The 19,802-nt window shown below is 38.8% G+C and overlaps 1 protein-coding gene across 1 annotated transcript; it reads left to right on the forward strand.

Annotated features, from left to right (window-relative positions):
- The first annotated feature begins 404 nt into the window (after positions 1-404).
- bcap31 (B cell receptor associated protein 31) lies at positions 405-18,830 on the forward strand. The gene is made up of 8 exons (XM_063882331.1): positions 405-546; positions 3,019-3,118; positions 5,799-5,899; positions 6,871-7,015; positions 9,733-9,868; positions 15,320-15,446; positions 15,588-15,688; positions 16,642-18,830. The coding sequence occupies exons 2-8, from the start codon at positions 3,027-3,029 to the stop codon at positions 16,666-16,668; spliced, it is 729 nt and encodes a 242-aa protein (XP_063738401.1). The 5' UTR covers positions 405-546; positions 3,019-3,026; the 3' UTR covers positions 16,669-18,830.
- The last annotated feature ends 972 nt before the right edge of the window (positions 18,831-19,802 follow it).

Here is a 19,802-nt window from a genome sequence, read left to right on the forward strand (position 1 = left end):
AATGATAGAAAAACAATCAGATTAATAAATGAAAGTGTAATAGTTTTAATATATAATTAAATCTCACATATAGTTGTCAAACATTAAAATACCTTATAGATATTAGATAATTTATATAATGTGTTATTACTTATATATTTATTCTATTATTATTATTTATTTCTCTTTTTTGTTATTGTTTTTTAATGTGATATTTCAACTGTTTGATGTTTGTTTTGAATGCTTTTTTACGGGGTTTGGAGGGAGTGGGATTTTTTTGGGATACTGTATGTAATTTAAAGTTGCTGTAAAAAAGGAAAATAAAGTAAGAAATATAATAATATAATTGTCAAACCTCGGAAGTGACACATAGACCCCTCCCACCTGCATCAGTTTAACCAATCAAATACCAGGAGCTGGATGAGCTGGCATTAAACCCCGGAAGTATCACGTGTTTACAACAGGAAGCTAGGCTAATAAGCTAACTGCTGTGAGCAGAGAGTTTGAAGCGCGTCAGAAGAACTCCGTGTTTCCTGAGTTTCTCTGAGTCTGCGGAAATATTCTCAGGTAAGTTCACCTTCTCATTCACAACTAGGGTTATTTAGCTAACAACTGCTAACTATTTTAGCCCGCTAACTTAACGCCACGTTTGTTAACTTATTAAATCAAGTTGTTAGCATATATTTCCACATCAACCATTCCCGAGAAATACGACACATGGAGTCATAATTAATAACGTTAATGTCTGACTCAAAACAACGCAGGAATTAGACGGGGCCTACAAGCTAAGTGGCTAATTTCCAGGAAATACTCGGAGACATCCAGCTATTAGCTAAACTAGTTCACGTTTTAAAAACCGAACTTGGGTTTCCTGTCAAACTCCAAATAAAACAGGGTAATAAAATCTGTCTGTTTTAACTTCTTTACGTAAATAAGTTTGATTCCAGGTAATAGATGTACCCTAAACGTTATTGACGTGGTGTGCCTTTGTTGTAGATCAATATCTTTTAGCAATGGACACTCATTTAGTTGTTGATAGAGAATAAACAGTGTTTTCACGTAGCTTTTTACCCTACCAGGTGTGTCCTGTGTGCCTGTTTAAATTACCTTTATGGACTAAATCTGTTACTGTTTAATTCCCAAATATACTTTGTTTTGTCACACAGAGAAAGAAACTAGTTCATAGACACTGAGCAGGTTAATCGTGTCTAAATGTGTGTTTTTAATGTAAAGAATAAGCCGATGATCAGTGTGTGTGTGTCTGTTGGCACTGTGTTGCAGCATTGCATGACACAGCTGCTGCCACACCCACTCCACTGGTCAGCTGATCCTCCACTCTGGGTTTAGTTAGTTTAATTAAATTAGGTTTATTTGTTAGGCTTTTAGAAAACAGAATAAGGGAGTGCCCTACACATTTAGCTGTCTGGACTCTCCTACAATGGTTTTACACGAACCAGGACTGTGATGCTTTAACTTGAGATCTAATTACATGTTTTACCTTTTTTTATTTATGAATTGTGTATACAAGCTTAAGTGTTTTGAGTTTCAATGATTCTGTTTTTGTTACCTACCAGTGCCAAGGCACTACACATGTACATTATTTATGATAACTATGGCATTGAGTACAACAGCAGATAACATACGGCTACATTTGCACACATTATTATTAATAACACACCAAGTAAAAAACCAAAATAGCATGGTGATAAACGTGAAATTGCAGGAGGGTATATTGCACAACGTTTTATATTGACAGACAGGGTTATTGCACATCAGGGTTATTCCATTCTGTGTGTGTGGGTGGGGGGGTCTACCAGGGGCCGTGGTGGTTGTAAAGCCTGATTGCTGCAGGAGTGAAGGGACTGCAGTATCTCTATATAATATACTGATCAAAGTAAACGAATAGATGCACAGAGAAGCGGTCGTTGTTAAGATCTTAGGGTCCTTCCAAATATGTTCGTTGAAGAGGTATTTTTTAATCGGCACGTGAGAAATGAGACTTTAATGGATGAATTAATGTGGATTATACAAATTAAAATAGGATTTATTTGTGGAGAACGGTTGCAAAATGCATGAACGTTAATCTAAACATGGATGAGGTAAATGTGTAAATATAAAATGCATTCAAGTAAATCTCAAGATAATTGAACATGCCATCAGGCAGCTGGTATTCTCTTGTTCTGTTTCACTATGACTATTTCATTTCTAATATTGTGCAATGCCTTGTTGTTTTTTTATGCTGCTGTAACAAAAAAAATTCCACTTTGGGATCAATAAAGTATATCTTATCCATTGTCTTATCTTATGAGCTCTTGACCCGGATGATGAAACTGAACCAGAGGTTAAATTGAATTTCAGCTTAAGCTGTTGCATCTTTTTTCTAATAATAATAAAACCCATTTACAAAATCAAGTTTACAAGTTGTTGTTCTCAGAAACGTCCTAAAATAAACTCATCACACCCGGCCTCTAATTATCCTCTCCGCTTCTCCTCGATGTCATTTAAGTTGCAGTTTCTCCTGCGTGTTGTTACAGCTCAGTGTTAGTTTCAAACCTCAGACGCATTTCTGAAGGTGTGCAGATATTTTGTGAACATTCGGCAAATTAAAATACAACGATAACGATTGTCTTTGTTATTTGTTAGTTTCCTCTTTAAACGGAAGTATTTAGAATAATGTCAGACCTCATTTTGGTCTTTTATGGAACATTTTAATGTATGCTAGAATATTTTAAATTGTGTATTATTTGTGATTTATGTCTTTTCTACTGTATGTTTCTATATTTGCTATTTATTGCTTTTATTTTATTATGTTTATACTTTATTCCACCTTTTTTAAACATTACATTAAATTAAACTAATTTATTTTCACACTTGATAAAAAAACTGTATCGTTGTATCCCAAACAAATGCTATAAGACGCATGAAAAGGTAATAAATATGTACTCATTGCAGCTGAAACTAAAAGCCAGTCTCAGTGTTTTCGTTCTGCTGCCGTTTTAAGATTTTAAACTTAACGCCAGGTTTGTGTTTTGTGTTCAGGAGTCAGGATGAGTCTGCAGTGGACGGCGGTCGCCACCTTCCTGTACACTGAGGTCTTCTTCGTTCTGCTGCTCTGCATCCCCTTCATCTCACCCAAGAGGTCAGTGCTCACCTGTCCTCTGCTCACCTGTCCTCTGCTCACCTGTCCCTCTGCTCACCTGTCCTCTGCTCACCTGTCCTCTGCTCACCTGTCCCTTTGCTCTCCTGTCCCTCTGCTCTCCTGTCCCTCTGCTCTCCTGTCCCTTTGCTCTCCTGTCCCTCTGCTCTTGTCCCTCTGCTCTTGTCCCTCTGCTCACCTGTCCTCTGCTCACCTGTCCTCTGCTCACCTGTCCCTTTGCTCTCCTGTCCCTTTGCTCTCCTGTCCCTCTGCTCTCCTGTCCCTCTGCTCACCTGTCGTATTGCGTCAGAATTCATCTCTTTGCGGACACTTTTCCAGACATTTTGGTGAAACGTTGCTGTAAATTTGCTCTCTGACATCACAGACTACAAGTTGTTTCCCAACCTTTACACTGTTTGCAATAAATCCACATTTTCTGATGTTATTTGTTGAATTTTATAACGCAATGTTCATTTATTTGACTGTAACTTTACTATATGTTTTATATATTCTTTCTAAAAGGGAGAGCAATTGTCGCCCCAACACCAGTTTTGGTTGCTGACTCCCTAAGTCTATTGAGTAGGACGGCTATCTGGTTTATTTCAGTGTAGTGTATTGAGAATGCAGTGGTATTAACCGGGTTTTATTCCTGGGGCTGTAATCATAAAGCTTCCCAGCACAAAGAGTAGCTCTTACTGACAAAAAACCCTTAATTTATGAAGATTCTTTAAGAATTTTCCTTTTTTATAGTTAAGACAAGATCGTGATTAAGAAATATGGTTATTACAGACATCTCAGTCCTTAAGAGCGCTCCTAAAGTTAAACACATGTAAGGAGGACTTATAAACATGGTCGAGAGCAGAGGGGAAAATAGCAGAGAGACAACAGAGTTTGAGAGAGATTCTCCAGATGCTTTATGACGGTGAGTTAATGAAACACTGCAGATTAGATCTCGAGGGGAGATTGTTCTCCGTTGATTTTATCACACCCACAATAACTCCAGAAAATAAAGTGGTCATTACGCTACGATATCTGGCATGGGTTAAGTTCTATAAATGCCAGCATCGGGAAATAAATAGAACAACTGCTGGCCTGTGATTGCTCGGCTATTGCGCAAATAGAGTTTGAATTCAAATGAACTTTTCTTTTTGGCTGCTTCTGAGGTCTGGCTTCTGATTTAACAGATCTTTTATTATGTAAAATAATATAAACACACTTTTCCTTTATAGAGAATACATTCTATGATTCAGCATACTGATGGGGCTGTGCATTGTTGTGTAATATTGAACAGTTAAACACCTATTTTATTTCAGTTTCTAAGGTAATTTGATCCTCCATAAAGTATTTTTAGTGAATTTGACAGATCATTGATGCTTTTATTTTGAAGGCAGCTTCAGGCACTGGGTGAGTTGGTATTAATTGGAGACAGGTGGAGGAGTTATTGGCTTTATCAGGGACAGGGAGGACGTTAAGCCATTGTTTGTTGTATGTTTGATCACAGAAACCTAAGGAAAATAAATTCAATAAACTAAATGCTTCCCTGGACAGTAGATGTTGTTCTGCGTAAGAGTTTTCTACCCGGTGCCTCGGTGGCTGTCTGATTCTGAGTTTATTGTTCGGTTGAATTTATTTAATCCACCGTCCCTGAGAGAGAATGTATTTATTTCTTATTGTTGTTTTATCATCCAGTCACACCCAGCAACTGGTTCAACCACACCTCCACTGAGACTAAACTGTCTCTCCCTTTCCTTTTTAGACTTGTTTTAATACATTCCCTTAATCAGTCCTAAACTACGACTCTCTGCTGGGAATCTTTAGCTCTCACGCTGTTTATCGATGTGGTGTTAGATTGATTTTAAACAGCGAGCAGAGACGGAGCCGCTCTGCGTGAAGCACATTGAAACCTCCTGATGGTAAAACCAAAACCTCCGAGTAACTCTCAGAACAGACTCTTCTCTGAAACCCAGAGCTGATGTCAGCTGGTTTATATCACCAAGAAATCCACAGAAACTCTGAGGGATGTTCCGGATTTAAGTGATTTATATATATACATATATAAGAGAGAGATTCATGACCCAGCTGTTCAGTGAAAGAGTCTCTGATTGTACAAAGTCTGATTATTCAGAAGCTACTGGAGAATCAGTGGTTCGAAAGTACACAGAGAGGGAATGTCCTAGAATAAAAGTGCTATTATATCCAATCTTATCTGGACTAAAGTAGCACTCTCACATAAAACTTGAAACCAAAATAGTTTTAAAGAACGTAGAACATTTGAAGTACTTTTTTAGTACTTTCTTTATCCAATAAACACCTTAACATTTGTCCTCTTATTAATCTAGTCAGCTGAAGAAGAAAAATGAAGCAAGAGGTTTTGATTCCCTTCTGGTGTCGTCTTTTCATTGGTTTTCTGGTACTGTACCTGTAGAAGTACTTAAATATTACTGACATTGTATAAAGTCATGCGTCACTTTGTGTATTTATTTGGTCATCATATATTTTAGCATCTTAAATCATTTAAATTCTTCACTTCATTACAAGTCTCTGCTGTTGCCGCTTCCTGCTGGTGATAAGGACGTCTTTCTCCTTGTGTCCACCAGATGGAGCCAGAGCCTCAGCTGTGTGTGTCTGACTGCAACCCATCTATTCGACCCTGCTGTATTGTAATGTGTGTTTGATCCTGCAGGTGGAGCAAGATCTTTAAGTCTCGGCTCATCCAGACCATCGCTCTCTATGGAAACACCTACTTCATGGTGGCCATCGCCATCCTCGTCTTCCTGCTCATCGGTATGTCTTCTTCTTCTACTAGTTCTTCTTCTTCTCGTTTTCTACTCGTTCTTCTTCTCCTACTTGTTTTTCTTCTTCTCTTACTCGTTCTTCTCCTACTCGTCCTTCTTTTACTTGTCTTTCTTCTTTACGATCTTCTTCTAATAGTGTTCTTCTCCTCTTCGTTCTTCTTCTCATTTTTCTTCTCCTACTAGTTCTTCTCGATCTTCTTATTCTCCTCCTCCTCGTTCTTCTCTTACTCGTTCTTCTCCTCTTCATTCTTCTCCTACTCATTCTTCTCTTACTCATTCTTCTTCTCCTACTCATTCTTCTCCTACTAGTTCTTCTTCTCAGTCTTCTTCTTCTTCTCCTCGTTCTTCTCCTCCTCCTCGTTCTTCTCCTCGTTCTTCTCCTACTAGTTCTTCTTCTCCTACTAGTTCTTCTTCTCCTACTCATTCTTCTCTTACTCATTCTTCTTCTCATACTCATTCTTCTCCTACTAGTTCTTCTTCTCGGTCTTCTTCTTCTTCTCCTCGTTCTTCTCCTCCTCCTCCTCGTTCTTCTCTTACTCGTTCTTCTTCTCCTACTCATTCTTCTCCTACTAGTTCTTATTCTCGGTCTTCTCCTACTCGTTCTCCTTTCTTTGCTTCTCCTATACCTCTTACATCTTCTACTGCTCCTTCTTGTACTGCTTCTCTTTGCCTCTTTGTTCCACCACTACAGCTCTCCTATTTCCACTCTATTTGTCTCTTACTCTAGTTTGTATAAAGCTCTTCTTCTTCTACTCTTTTTCTAATATGTCTACTCCTTGTTAATGTTCTACTCCTTCTTCTTCACCTACATTTTTCCACTGGTGATCAACAAAGCCTTATCTTATTTAAAAGGATTTATATTGTTTGAGTGAAATTAGTTTTAATCAAGTTCAAACTCCAGGCAACTGCAGACCACACACTGACGATGCTCTTCTTCTTCATGTGTGTTTTATTGTGCAGATGCTTTCCGTGAGGTGAGGAAGTACAGCGTGACGGAGAAGGTGGATCTGACCAACAACCCCACGGCCATCGAACACATCCACATGAAACTGTTCAGAGCTCAGAGGAACGAGTACATCGCCGGCTTCGCCCTGCTGCTCTGCCTGTGAGACACACACACACACACACACACACACACACACACACACACACACACACACGCACACACGCACACGTCTAAATGCAGAGGAGGGTTACTGTGTGTGTGTGTGTGTGTGTGTGTGTGTGTGTGTGTGTGTGTGTGTGTGTGTGTGTGTGTGTGTGTGTGTGTGTGTGTGTGTGTGTGTGTGTGTGTGTGTGTGTGTGTGTGTGTGTGTGTGTGTGTGTGTGTCCATTGAGAAACGCTCACTGTACAGTGCAAGTCCTGCAGCCTGACTCTTGATTGGACGAGCCTCTGAGGTGTAAATCTGTCATGCTCCCTGATTGGCTGACCCTCTCAGATCAAGGGGTTAAACGTGAATGAGTTCTGATTGGATTCAGAGTTGAGTGATTGGAGGGCAGCTTGTTGTCAGGCTGAAGGACTGTTGGTGGTGATCGAATTTAGAAAAAAGCTCTAATTAGGAAAATAAGAGAAGGGATAATCAAATATATATTTCTTAAGGGTGAAGTAAATGGATTGTTGGCAACAGAAAATATCCCAAAATCCAACTGCTTGGGCATTTCAACACAGGGATTTTAACCTCTGCAGACCATTTACATGCACTAAAACCTACACTACCTGAAAGGGAAACCCCATAAATGGTGGCCCTGTTGCATGTTCATAAAGTCTCAGTGACCAGGACTAAAGAATGGGGAAAAGACATGAGGTAGCTACCAAAATGAGGTGTGTGTGTGTGAGTCTGTAATATCAGTAGTGCAGAGTGTGTGAGCTAAAGCCAAAGACTACAGGAAGCTGCACTCAGCAAAGAGAGACACTGGATCGGGCCTTTTATCCTCAATCAATGCTACCTTTCAGAACAAAAAGGAGGATCATTAAAGGTACACACACACACACACACACACACACGCACTACAGGGAGGAGGGGTAGAGCAGGGGTCAATGATGAGGTCATACGCTTGCTACATATCCCAAATTGCATCATATCAGAGGCACTATGTGTTAAATAGATATAGTGGAGGTAAAATGTGACGCAGGACAAGAAAGGAGCAATGAATGTCGAGTACTTTCTGGCCCCCTGTAGTGGGCAGCACTGCTCCTCGTCCTGCAGCAGCTGCCGGTGAATCATGCAGCATGTGATGGAGCAGCTGCTGCAACGCAGACTCCAGTAGGAAGTGCTCCAGCGTTTAGACCGAGCCGCTCCCCGACCGTCTGCTGTGAGTCAGAGAGAAAAACATATATTTTGGGAGCACAAGTTTCTGGAAAGGTTGACGTGCTCGGCAGCTGATGAGATTATTTCTGGACTCTGAGAGGATCTTCTTCTGCAGACCACTCAGATTGTGTTTATGTACCAAATGTTTTAATTCCCAGATCATTCTCTGATGGTTGCACAAGAATAACTTTCAGCCTGATTTATCGTCTCGTCTGTGCTGTAGCACCACTGTTGTCTTTCAAACTAAACATCACGGAGCCCCACTGTTACTCTGCGTGACGGTTACACTGTCCTGCTGCCCCAAATACTCACTGGAGCACCAAATGTGGATTAATCTGCCGCTAAAAATAACCAAAACTAAGTCACTTTTTGATCGATCAAAGCTTATTTTTAAAGAAATGACATAACGTCTTTTTTGTGACAGACTGGTACACATTGTTGGATTATACTCTGAATTCCTACCGGGGGGAAATAAAATAAATCTGAGTTTCCTTTAAGAGTCCAAAGAAGCTTCTTCATTTGTTCATGTATTTAAGGTATTGTAGTGTCGCCATGTCCGTGTGTTTCTGCTACCTGAGCGTGCCACAACAACTTCACTCTGCAGGTGTATCGACAGTCTGCCTGGCAACAAATCAGGTTAGAAAAATAATATTAAAAAGATGTTCAAGTCATATTGGAGACAAAATAATAAAGTAAAGTTTAAAAACACAGCAATGATGCTACGACTACCAATAAAGGAGATTCGAAGAGGCTAAATGAAGCTTTGAACTGGGATACGCTCAAAAAGAGTCCAGGCTTAAGTGCGTTAACATCTCTAAAGCAACATCTGAAACCTGAGGGCAAAATCTCTAAAGCCTCAAAAAGTGAATCCAATGCATTACCGTGATACCCAGGTGGCAATTGATGAGAACCAGATACAACACGTGCTGTCCAAACAAATAATGATAATGATGATGATACCAAATATAAACACCAGCTAAATATTTTGCTCCTACAGGCAGACTGCTCCTTTCAATCCGATCCAGCTCTCACTGTCAGCAGAGATGTACAGGAATGGGGAGGGGGGGGGTCTTCTATAGTGTCCCCCTCCTGTTTAGAGTCACTATGACGCACACACACACACACACCTCAGCTCAGCTGGGAAGTGTCAGGGGGAACTCGATGTGTGTGTAAGTCGTTACTGTATGTATTTATGTGTGTGTGAAGTTGTGAATAGCTATATAAGGCTGTGCATGATGGATGGGCTAGTATACTGTAACACACACACACACACACACACACACACACGTCAAACAGCAGGTTGTTTTGGGCTCAGGTGGTGTTATGGTGTTCTCACTATGCTCCTGCAGTTCTTGCTTGATTTTTATATTTAAGTGCATGTGAATGGTCTGCAGAGGCTAAAATCACTGTGCACCCTCCAGAGGGAGTTTCTATCCCACACACTCCCCCCATTTGACCACATGTTGTTGTTTTGTGTGTGTGTGTGTGTGTGTGTGTGTGTGTGTGTGTGCAGGTTGCTGCGTCGTCTCGCCACGCTGCTCTCCCAGCAGGCCACCTTCATGGCCTCCAACGAAGCCTTCAAGAAGCAGGCGGAGGGCGCCAGCACCGCCGCCAAGAAGTTCATGGATGAGAATGAGCTGCTGCAAGAGGTGACACACACACACACACACACACACACACACACTTAAAGCACAACATGTATTATTTATGGTGCTTTATAAGGAATTTCATCTCGTTATTTATTCGTCCGACTCATAACTTCTCTGTTCTGGTTCACTTATACAACTCCCATAGCGTCAGTTTCATCGCTTAGAGTCTGAATACTTCATTTATCCCGGGGGAAATTGGGTTTCCGTGGTCCATTTTATAAAAGATAATAAAAATATATATTTTTAGCTACACAGGAGGTAAAAATCAAAAAGCATAAGCGATAAGCAAAATGTCCAAAACAAGATCTAATTAAACAAAATAAATTCAATGTAAAATGTTTATTATACTTCAACAAAAAACACCTTATTACAAAATCACTTTAATTTCTGAGTCTGAGCTGAGAGACGCTGCTGTTCCCTCAGCTCACCAGCAGGAGGCAGCTGCTCCCAAACAAACACTGGAAATATTCAGCGAGCAACACATAACACACTGTCTCATTCACAATGTGGACACACACACACACACACACACACACACACACACACACTCTCTCTCTGTGGTAATGTGACCTGTGTTTGTCCAGGGTTAGGAGATCGACCGGCACTCCGCTGCTAAAAGGAGAAATTGCTTCATCTGCATGTGACACACACAACCAAACACCCACACACACACCACAGTTTAATATCCTCTACCACAGAATCCGAAAGGAAGGAAACTCCTTGTGAAATATTTAACTGTCGTTCATGAAGTCAGGAGAAGGTAACATAGGAAGTCTCTCACCCATATACTTCCACTCTCTTATCGTACTCAAATGTAAATGGTAGTGCGTTACAGACATGGTTTTAAAGAATGGAATAAAATACACATCATTTTGTAAATGCACGCAGAGGTGCTGCTAAAAAAGAAAGTAAAATATATATAAAGAAATGTAAATATAGTAAACAAAATATATGCTAGGCCCTTTTGTTCTACAAACGTTAGGTTATTACAGAGGGAGAGAGCCACTGGGAACCTGAAGACAGTAGATGATGGTTCCCTTTCTTTGCATGAAATAAACCGACACAAATGTCCTTTCAAATGAAATGAAAGGTGAATTACAGGAGGATGTAGTAACTGTCAATCTAAAGTGTTTTAAAAATAGTTGCTTTTTAGTAAATATTTACACATAATTCTATAAATGCTTGTAGAAAAATAACTTTGGTTATAAAATAGTAACAGAGTGCAGTACAAACCCTTTCCACCAGGTGTGCTGTTACAGGGCTGAGCATTGAGGAGAGGTTAAGTTTGTGATGGTGAAGCTTGTAGGATGTTGGGAAATGAAATAAAAAGACCAAGTGATCTGCGTATCCTTGAAGAAATGGATAGGTAAGACGTAAGGTGAATCTTGGGAGGATTTATTGTTTGGACAGAATTCTTCTATATATAATATGAGTTCCGGATTCCTGCAGGGAAGGCTCCGAGCCCGGATCAAGTCCGATGTCACTTTTTATAACACCGTGTTGTCATCGCAGAGGGATATCTATCTCTGAGCCCAGAAGGTCAGGGATGTGTGCAGCTGCAGACACACACTCCCTCCCACACACATGACTCTTGACCGAATGGTGACACAACTTGTGTGTGTGAGTGTGTGCACGTTCACATGTAATCAGTGTAACATGTTTCTGTGGAGGTCACCAACGCCGCCGTCCTCCCTCTGACATCCGTCACATAAATAACGTCACATTTCTTAGATGGAACTTTTAATTGAGATTAAACTCCAGTTGTTAAACAATCAGTAATTCAGTCCAAATGTTTATTATGATGCAATGTGACATGAGGTGTTGCTTCACCCCCATCTAACCTGAAACCAAGCAGTGTTTCAGTCGATTTGAAAGCTCTGACTTTTTTCGGAATTTGTCAAAGTTCAGATTTAAAACTAATAAATAATAATAATAATAATAATTAATATTAATAATAATAATAATAATAATGACCTCAGAATTCAGTTTTTTCCTCTAGTGTCTTGGAATTCAGACTTTTTTCGTAACTCTTTGAATCCTATTTTTTGGGGGAAATCTCAGAATTCTTCAAATCTGATTTATTTTTGAAAAGTCTGAAAAAAAGTTCACGTGGCCCTACTCCTCTTCTGTTTATATATAAACACACATTACCAATACACTGCACAACATCACATAATTAAGCACTGACACATTTCATTAGTCCGGTCTCTAACCCGTGGAGGGAGAAGTATTTCGGTCCTTTACTTAAGTACAAGTAGAAATACTATAGGGTCTTAAAATAGTCCATTTCAAGTACAAGTCCTGAATTAAAAATGTTACTCAAGCAAATGTTTTGGCAAGTACTCCCTGGCCTGCACATGGCCTATCTCAAAAATAATCAAGAGTATCAGTAGCTTAACACAGAAGTACTTCCACTGCTGCTTCCAGCCGTAACTCTGAACACGTGTAAGATATTCTCTAAATGCTCTGAACGTCTCGGACGGTGTTTGAGTGGTAATTGGTTTGGAATTGTGTCTAAAGGTTTTCTCTTTCCCGGTTTCAGGAAGTCGTCTATATTTATCGTTCAGATTTTATTTGTATGTTCTTAAAAGGTGTTGATGGTGCTCGTGATGCAGCAGTTTGCTCTGGGGGTCCCCGGGGTCTTGTGGCCTTTCTGATCCGACCCTGAGATGCTGCTGGATTCACTTCAGAGAGCCATAAAACCTGGATTTATTATCCCAGCCTCGTCACTCAAAGGGCAGATGCTCAGCACCTGTTTCCCCCCCGTCACTCAGAAACACCACGAGAGCCAGGTTATTCCGTCTCGTCAGTAGCGCTTGAATTCTAATATTTGCTCAATGTTAATGCGTACATTCAAAAGCAGTGTGTTTAAGTAAAAGTATTTATGCTTTACTTGATGACTTCTGATGCTTTTACTCCACTGCCAAATGAATCATGATAAATAAATCAAATAATAATAATTAAATAAAAATAACTAATAATAATAATTTAATAAAAATAACTAATAATAATTTAATAAAAATAACTACTAATAATAATTAAATAAAAATAACTAATAATAATAATTTAATAAAAATAACTACTAATAATAATTTAATAAAAATAACTAATAATAATAATTAAATAACTAATAATAATAATTAAATAAAAATAACTAATAATAATAATTAAATAAAAATAACTAATAATAATAATTAAATAAAAATAACTACTAATAATAATTAAATAAAAATAACTACTAATAATAATTAAATAAAAATAACTACTAATAATAATTAAATAAAAATAACTAATAATAATAATTAAATACAAATAACTAATAATAATAATTAAATAAAAATAACTAATAATAATTTAATAAAAATAACTAATAATAATTTAATAAAAATAACTAATAATAATTTAATAAAAATAACTACTAATAATAATTAAATAAAAATAACTAATAATAATAATTTAATAAAAATAACTAATAATAATAATTAATTGAATTCAAAAATAATTCTAATAAATCTAATGATGATAATATTAATTAAGCAAATGAATAATAATACCAATAATTATACTAACTAAATAATAAGAACAATAACTATAATGCTTATAATGCGACTCTCAAAAATAATGAGAAAATTGAATACATTTAATGGTAACAAGAGAAATGTTAAATTATATTAAGCATTTTACAGTTTTGAAACCCAACAGATGCAAAACAATTAACTGAATGAATAAGTTGATTTGATTGTTTAGTTGGCAACTACTTTGCCTAATTATTAAAGTCATTTTCTATTTCCTTTTGAAAGGATGTCCACCTTTTTCATTTGACTAATATTTAGAGATATCCCTTTTCTCTAGCGAGTTATGGTACTACGTTTATACAGATGTGTCCTTGAAATATGACGTTACGTAGCAATACATTACAGACCTGGACTGACACTAAAAAACAAATGCTGTTGTCATAGAGACACTGACGGGTTTACATACCAAACACTCCTTCATCCGCACAGCTACACACACACACACACACACTCTCACTCATGCTCATCATAATAAGTGTCCAATAACGAGAGGAAGAAACCGTTTTGGAAAATACTGAACTTACAAAACCCTGGAAGTTCCAACATGGAGGGACTCGAAGGCTATTGTTGCTTTCCTGTCAAATGGATCTTAAATCGACACAAATAAAGAAGCAGAAACACCGGCTGTTTGAGAGACTGTGGGGGGGGGGGGTTTCACAGTCACACATTTAATCATTTCCAAATTCAAGAACAGAATAGGCTTTTTGAAGCTTCAGAATAAAGGCCCAGACACCAAAGAGAAAGTATGTCAAATATATCTGACGAACACGGATAGAGCTGGAGCGCTTCCATGTATTATACAGGGATGATTACCAGCTAAAAGCAGCCAGCACTCACTACCCTAAAAAGAACTACTTCATGGTACTAGTTCAAAAAGCTGCTTCAGCTCCTCTTTTCACCCTCTGTCTGAAACCAGAGCCCAGTCTGCTCTGATTGGTTAGCTGGCTGGCTCTGTTGTGATTGGTCAACCGCTTAGAGATGTCCCGCCCCTTAGCCTATCACGTACCATGTGTTGGAGAGCTAGCCAATAGGGGCGCACAGATTAAATGCGTGTCAGAGAAGGGTATTTGATGTTTTATATAATATTTTTGAAACCTGAATGTGTTTTATATGATCCACAGACGATGACATTTTTATAGTGTCTCCTTTCCTTCCTCTGGACCTCTGCAAGCTCATTTATAACAGATGTGTTTATTTAAATCTAACACTGTATTTATACCACCCAGACAGCCAATCAGAGAGCAGGGTTTTGTTTCTCGCAGTGTAAACTCCGAGAGCAGCTGCTGATCTGAGGTCAGCGCTGAGGTGAAGAGCGCTTGGTATGAACACCTGTTCGTCTCCCGGGTGGAGTCAAAACAGCACACTTCCACAGCAGCAGTTTAAATTCCTCCACATCTGATTTATGACTTCTTCTTCTTCTTCTTCTGCGGGGTTTCTCTTCGATAGACATTATAATGGACGTTATTATTGAGGGTAACCGTTGTGGAGCAGTTGCGAAACTCTGACGAAAAGATTTCAAGAAAAGTGCAAATCTATAAAAATATCAAACTGATTTTCACTAAACTTCAAGCAATGGAAAATGTGAGGATCTAGAGTTGCTTACATCTCACTGTAAGAGCTGTACCTTGTGCACAGATACTAAGGAAGTACACATTCTACAACATCAATGAATATTTAAAGTTGGATTAGTTACAAGATGTTTGATAATACAAGAGTAAACCAGCAGGATAGAAAACTGTAAGGGACTCATTTACAGATCAAACCATGAGTCCAGATTTGAGTTGGAGTTGCAAATGATTTCCAGCAGTTCATTTAATCATCGGTTCATTTTTGGTGTTTCTAACAAATTCTTCTGGTGTTTTTTGTCTTCTGACAGAAACTCCGTGACGCTGGTATCGATTTGCCGGAGGCCGGGAAGAAGGGAGCCGGACCGGTGGAGGAGAACAAGAACCTGAAGGAGGAGGTGAAGACGCTGAAGGAGGAGCTGGAGAACAACAAGAAAGGTGGGCAGGAGGAGAGGTGGTGAAAAGAGAAGAGCATTAGAGCAATGATTTAAAAAGGAATAAAGTAAAATGGAGAAGAAAAGTAAAGCTTCTTTGTTTTCATCATTGTACGTATTTACCCCCCATGTGTTTGTCCCGCAGCTCTGCAGAAGTCGGACAGTGACGTTCGTGCGATGAAGAAACAGGCGGAGAATCTGACGGTGGAGTACGACCGACTGCTGGAGGAACACAGCAAACTGCTGGTAACACACACACACACACACACACACACACACACACACACACACACACACACACACACACACACACTCTAAACACCGTGTACATTGAAGCTTGATTTCTAGGTAACCAGAGTCCCTGTAGAAAGCTGGTTGTGTTTCTTATTTATAGTTTATCATGAAGCGTCTTCAAAACAACACGATTCAGTCACACGGTTTTTATTCTATTCGGGTTTCAAGGTTTTGCATTTTTATATGCAGAAGAAAGGACAGAGAAACACTGGAGTCATTAGAGCTCAGACTCCCTGTACATGTACGTTCATTAGATACGTCAGAAAATAAGACATTATAAAGCGATGTATAAAATAAAGATTGTGCACAAGTGTGTGAGGAGAAGTAGTTAATGGGTTATAAAGCTGGATATAAACTAGTCAATCATTTCTTCGAGGGGGTGTGTGTGTGTGTGTGTGTGTGTGTGTGTGTCTCTCTTTATGCGTGTGTTGGTGTGTGTGTGTGTGTGTTTGTATAAGAAGCAGCAGCTGGTCCACCTTCGAACTGCCAGTCAGGACTCTTATAGCACTCGAACACACACCGAACATAAAGTTACGTAACATACCTCGAAGTTAGAGTTGCACCAAGGAGTGATGTCATCGCTGACAGGTGTGATTTATAATCCCCCAACACACACACACGCACACACACACGCACACAAACCGGTGCACGCTCAGAGCGACAGAAGCAAAACAAAAATGGCGTCGTTGGATGGTTTGCACCCGAGAGAAAATCCCCACACATTTCTTTACATCGATGATTTTAGTCTCTGTGTTTGACTGGAGTACTCAAACGGCACCTCACGTTTATATATTCTTTTAAATTTGAGTAAAATCTGTTGAATTATCTCAGTTTACCTTTTTTAAAATCGGCAAACATCGCCCAAACTGACTCTGTGTTTTTCCCGCTCTGTTCTCTGTCTGCAGGCTACAAGCGACAAGAAGTCAGACTGAGACGGACAAAGACGACCTCCAGCTTCTCTCATCTTCATCCTCAAAATACAGTCAGCAGCTCTAGCATCAGTGATGTCACTTCCTTACTGGGATGACGGCGGGCTGTGATTGGCTTATTTCATGTGGCTAAAAAAAAAACATCCCATTTGACTGTCAAAAAAAAAAATGTGGGCTGTCTGTGAACCTTTCCTTCTACTGACAAGGTTTTCTGTTTGTTGTTGTTTGTTTGTTTGTTTGTTTGAGGAAAATAACATCTGATCATTCCCTGTTTCCGAGTGCTGGAGAGGAACAGAAAAGAAAACCTGATTTTCATCATTTTTGCAAGAAACACAAGAATTTATTCCAAAACTTGAGGTCCAAAGTATTCAATACAACTGCTCTCATGTATTAATAACCAACATATTGCACATATTGAATGTGGCCAAACATTATCCTTCAGAAATGACCTTTAACCTTAACGTTTAAGTGAATTTATCCCCAAAAGAACGAAACCTGTTGAATGAGTGAAGGTAGACTTGGATCTTCAGTCTGTGAATCACGTTGTGCGAGCCAAAGCAAACACCTGCGTCTCCTCTTACCTGTTTCCCTTTCTTTGCTCCAATCCTTTTTATGTTTTCTACACTGGTTATCTTTAATATCCTGCCGTTTCTACACTCATCTAGAGGCTAACTTCCAAAACGGTACACAAACGGTAAAATAATGGACGCACAAATGACCAGACGTTTGTTTTGCTCGCACAAAGTGATGCTTTCTTTCTGTCGTATTAAACTCGTTTGGTTTGAAGATTTTGTTAATCAGTTTTCAGTTTTCAGTTCTTTTTGTGTGTTTTTTTTAGGGTGATTTCCTTGTCTTGTGGCTTTCAGACTGAGATGTTCTCTCTGGTTAAAGATAACACAAGCTGTTGGACCTGTTTTACATTTAAGACCACCAAACACTTTAGTCTCAAATGACCTGCAGGTTAGGGATAGCTTGAATATCTCCGTCTGAAAGCCTCTTCACACTTAAAGATGTGGTATTGATTGCTTTGATGGCAGAAAGCACTTATTTGTTCGGTATAGAGTCTGTAAATAGGTGGTGTCGCTGTGAAGGGTAAACACTCTCATTCCTGTTCAGTGAAGTTACACAAAACCATGTTCACTGTCTCAGTCATCCGTCTGTGTTTGTGAGCAGATGATGATTGTGAGCAAATTGGGTTCAAATAAAAGCAACGAGTTAAAACTGTTGTTTAGATACAGGTGAGATACTTAATGAGACACTGTCTAAATGACTTGTGCATTTCCCCTTGATAAGACTAGCTGCCTTACCATTCATGCAAAGGGGTCCTGTGTCCTTGTGTTAAAGTCAGCTCATGTTAATCTAAGTAACTTTTTCCTCATGTGTAGCATAAGCTATACAGAAGAGAAAGGACATACACGTTCAGAAATCAGCTTTTCATGTATGCATCAGATGAAATGCTAAAGTACAGAAACGGAACAAAAGTGTTGAATTTAGAAAGACAAAACATTAACATTAGCACCAAATGCTTTTATTTTGAAAATGTTTTGCAGCTGACAGCATGTGCTTCACTCTGAATGACTCAGAGGATGGTTAGCTTTTAAATCTTCCTCGTATTTCAAACTAAGAGAAGATATTTGGTGACGTCACACAGCTGAAGTACGGCTAACGTCGGGTTGAGTCCACACAGTTCTCATGCCCCACTGTTTGTTTACATCTTGTTTCTTCTGAAGTATAGTTTCTACAGTAAGTCTAGGGTTAGCCCTTTCTTGCATGACAACACTGTTTGCTTCACTCTCATCTGTTAACATACATTATTTCTGCTAATATAAACACCTGTGGGACTTTTGTTTTGATAGTCTGTCACGTTTACTTGATGCTGAATGTGCAGTTATTATTATTCTGACCTTTATTTTGTCCCATCTTTTAGAAATCATGCTGAGAGCTATTCACCTCTAATGCTTTATGATGAAACGTGAATATACCGGCTGATTTAATGTTGTGATTCAGCGACGTTCAGACCAAACCTCATATCTCTGTATTCAAACACAGAAATGTTCTCTTGTTTCATTTCTACCTGTGTGTTGTTTTTGAAGACGTGGTGAACTGTATCTGGACTCATCATGTCAGACAATGGAAGTTTTGAAATAAACCAGCAAAGGAACTTCTCTAGAGTCTGCAGGTATCTTGTTTCCTGTCACCTGGAGTTGGATGAGCACTGATTTAAAAACAACACAAGCAACAAGCATGCATTTCAATAAGAATCCATGGAGCGAAAAACACGCCTTTTTTATGATAGTCTTGATTTAATTAATAATTATGTCCCAAAATCCTGCTTTTTTACAATATTTATAGGTGTTTAGAGGTGTTCCCTTTCCTTTTCCCTAATATTTAGTGCATGTAAATGGTCTGCAAAGGTTAAAATCCCTGTGTTTCTTGAATATCTGCTCTTTTTGCCACATATTACTTCTACATTAGTGAAAATACTTTTATCTGACAGTGACAAAGTGATTTTTTTTCAAGTTATCATTGTATAATTTCAGCTTCATTATTGTGATAATGAACTGCTTTTCCTTTCTACAAATTTTAATTGTTGAGGTTTGCACTGAGACATGTTCATAGTGGCACTTTGCGTAATTCTGACCACATTTCTTACTATTTTCACTACTTTTTATAAAACAAACAATTGGAAAAATTGAGAAATTAATCAGCAAATTAACCTATAATTAAACAATCAAATTCAAAGTTAAAAACCAGCTGAGCCCCAACTAACTACAGCAGTAAAATCCAGCTATATGCTCAATCACAATACAATATAGATCACGGCCACACAGGACATTTTTTAACTACCGTGACCTCATTTCCTGTGTATTGTCAAAGGTGTTTTTATGTGTACTTTTACAGCAGGATATGAATACTTCCTCTGCTGTCTGGAGGCCTTTTTTTCTGTCCACATAACAAACATGTCCCTCCGTCTCCGGTCTAAACTTAGCGTCGCACCTTCACCTCGTCCCTCTTAATATGGCAGCTGTCGACTCAACGGCCGCTTGGCATTAGGAACCGGTTTGAGCCCGCTCTCACCAGATCAGCTTTCAGATTTCAGCCTCCAGTCTAAAACTCTCTGGCAACAGAAGCAGAAG

This window comes from Eleginops maclovinus, chromosome 1 (genome assembly GCF_036324505.1).
Source record: "Eleginops maclovinus isolate JMC-PN-2008 ecotype Puerto Natales chromosome 1, JC_Emac_rtc_rv5, whole genome shotgun sequence".
Taxonomy (NCBI): domain Eukaryota; kingdom Metazoa; phylum Chordata; class Actinopteri; order Perciformes; family Eleginopidae; genus Eleginops; species Eleginops maclovinus.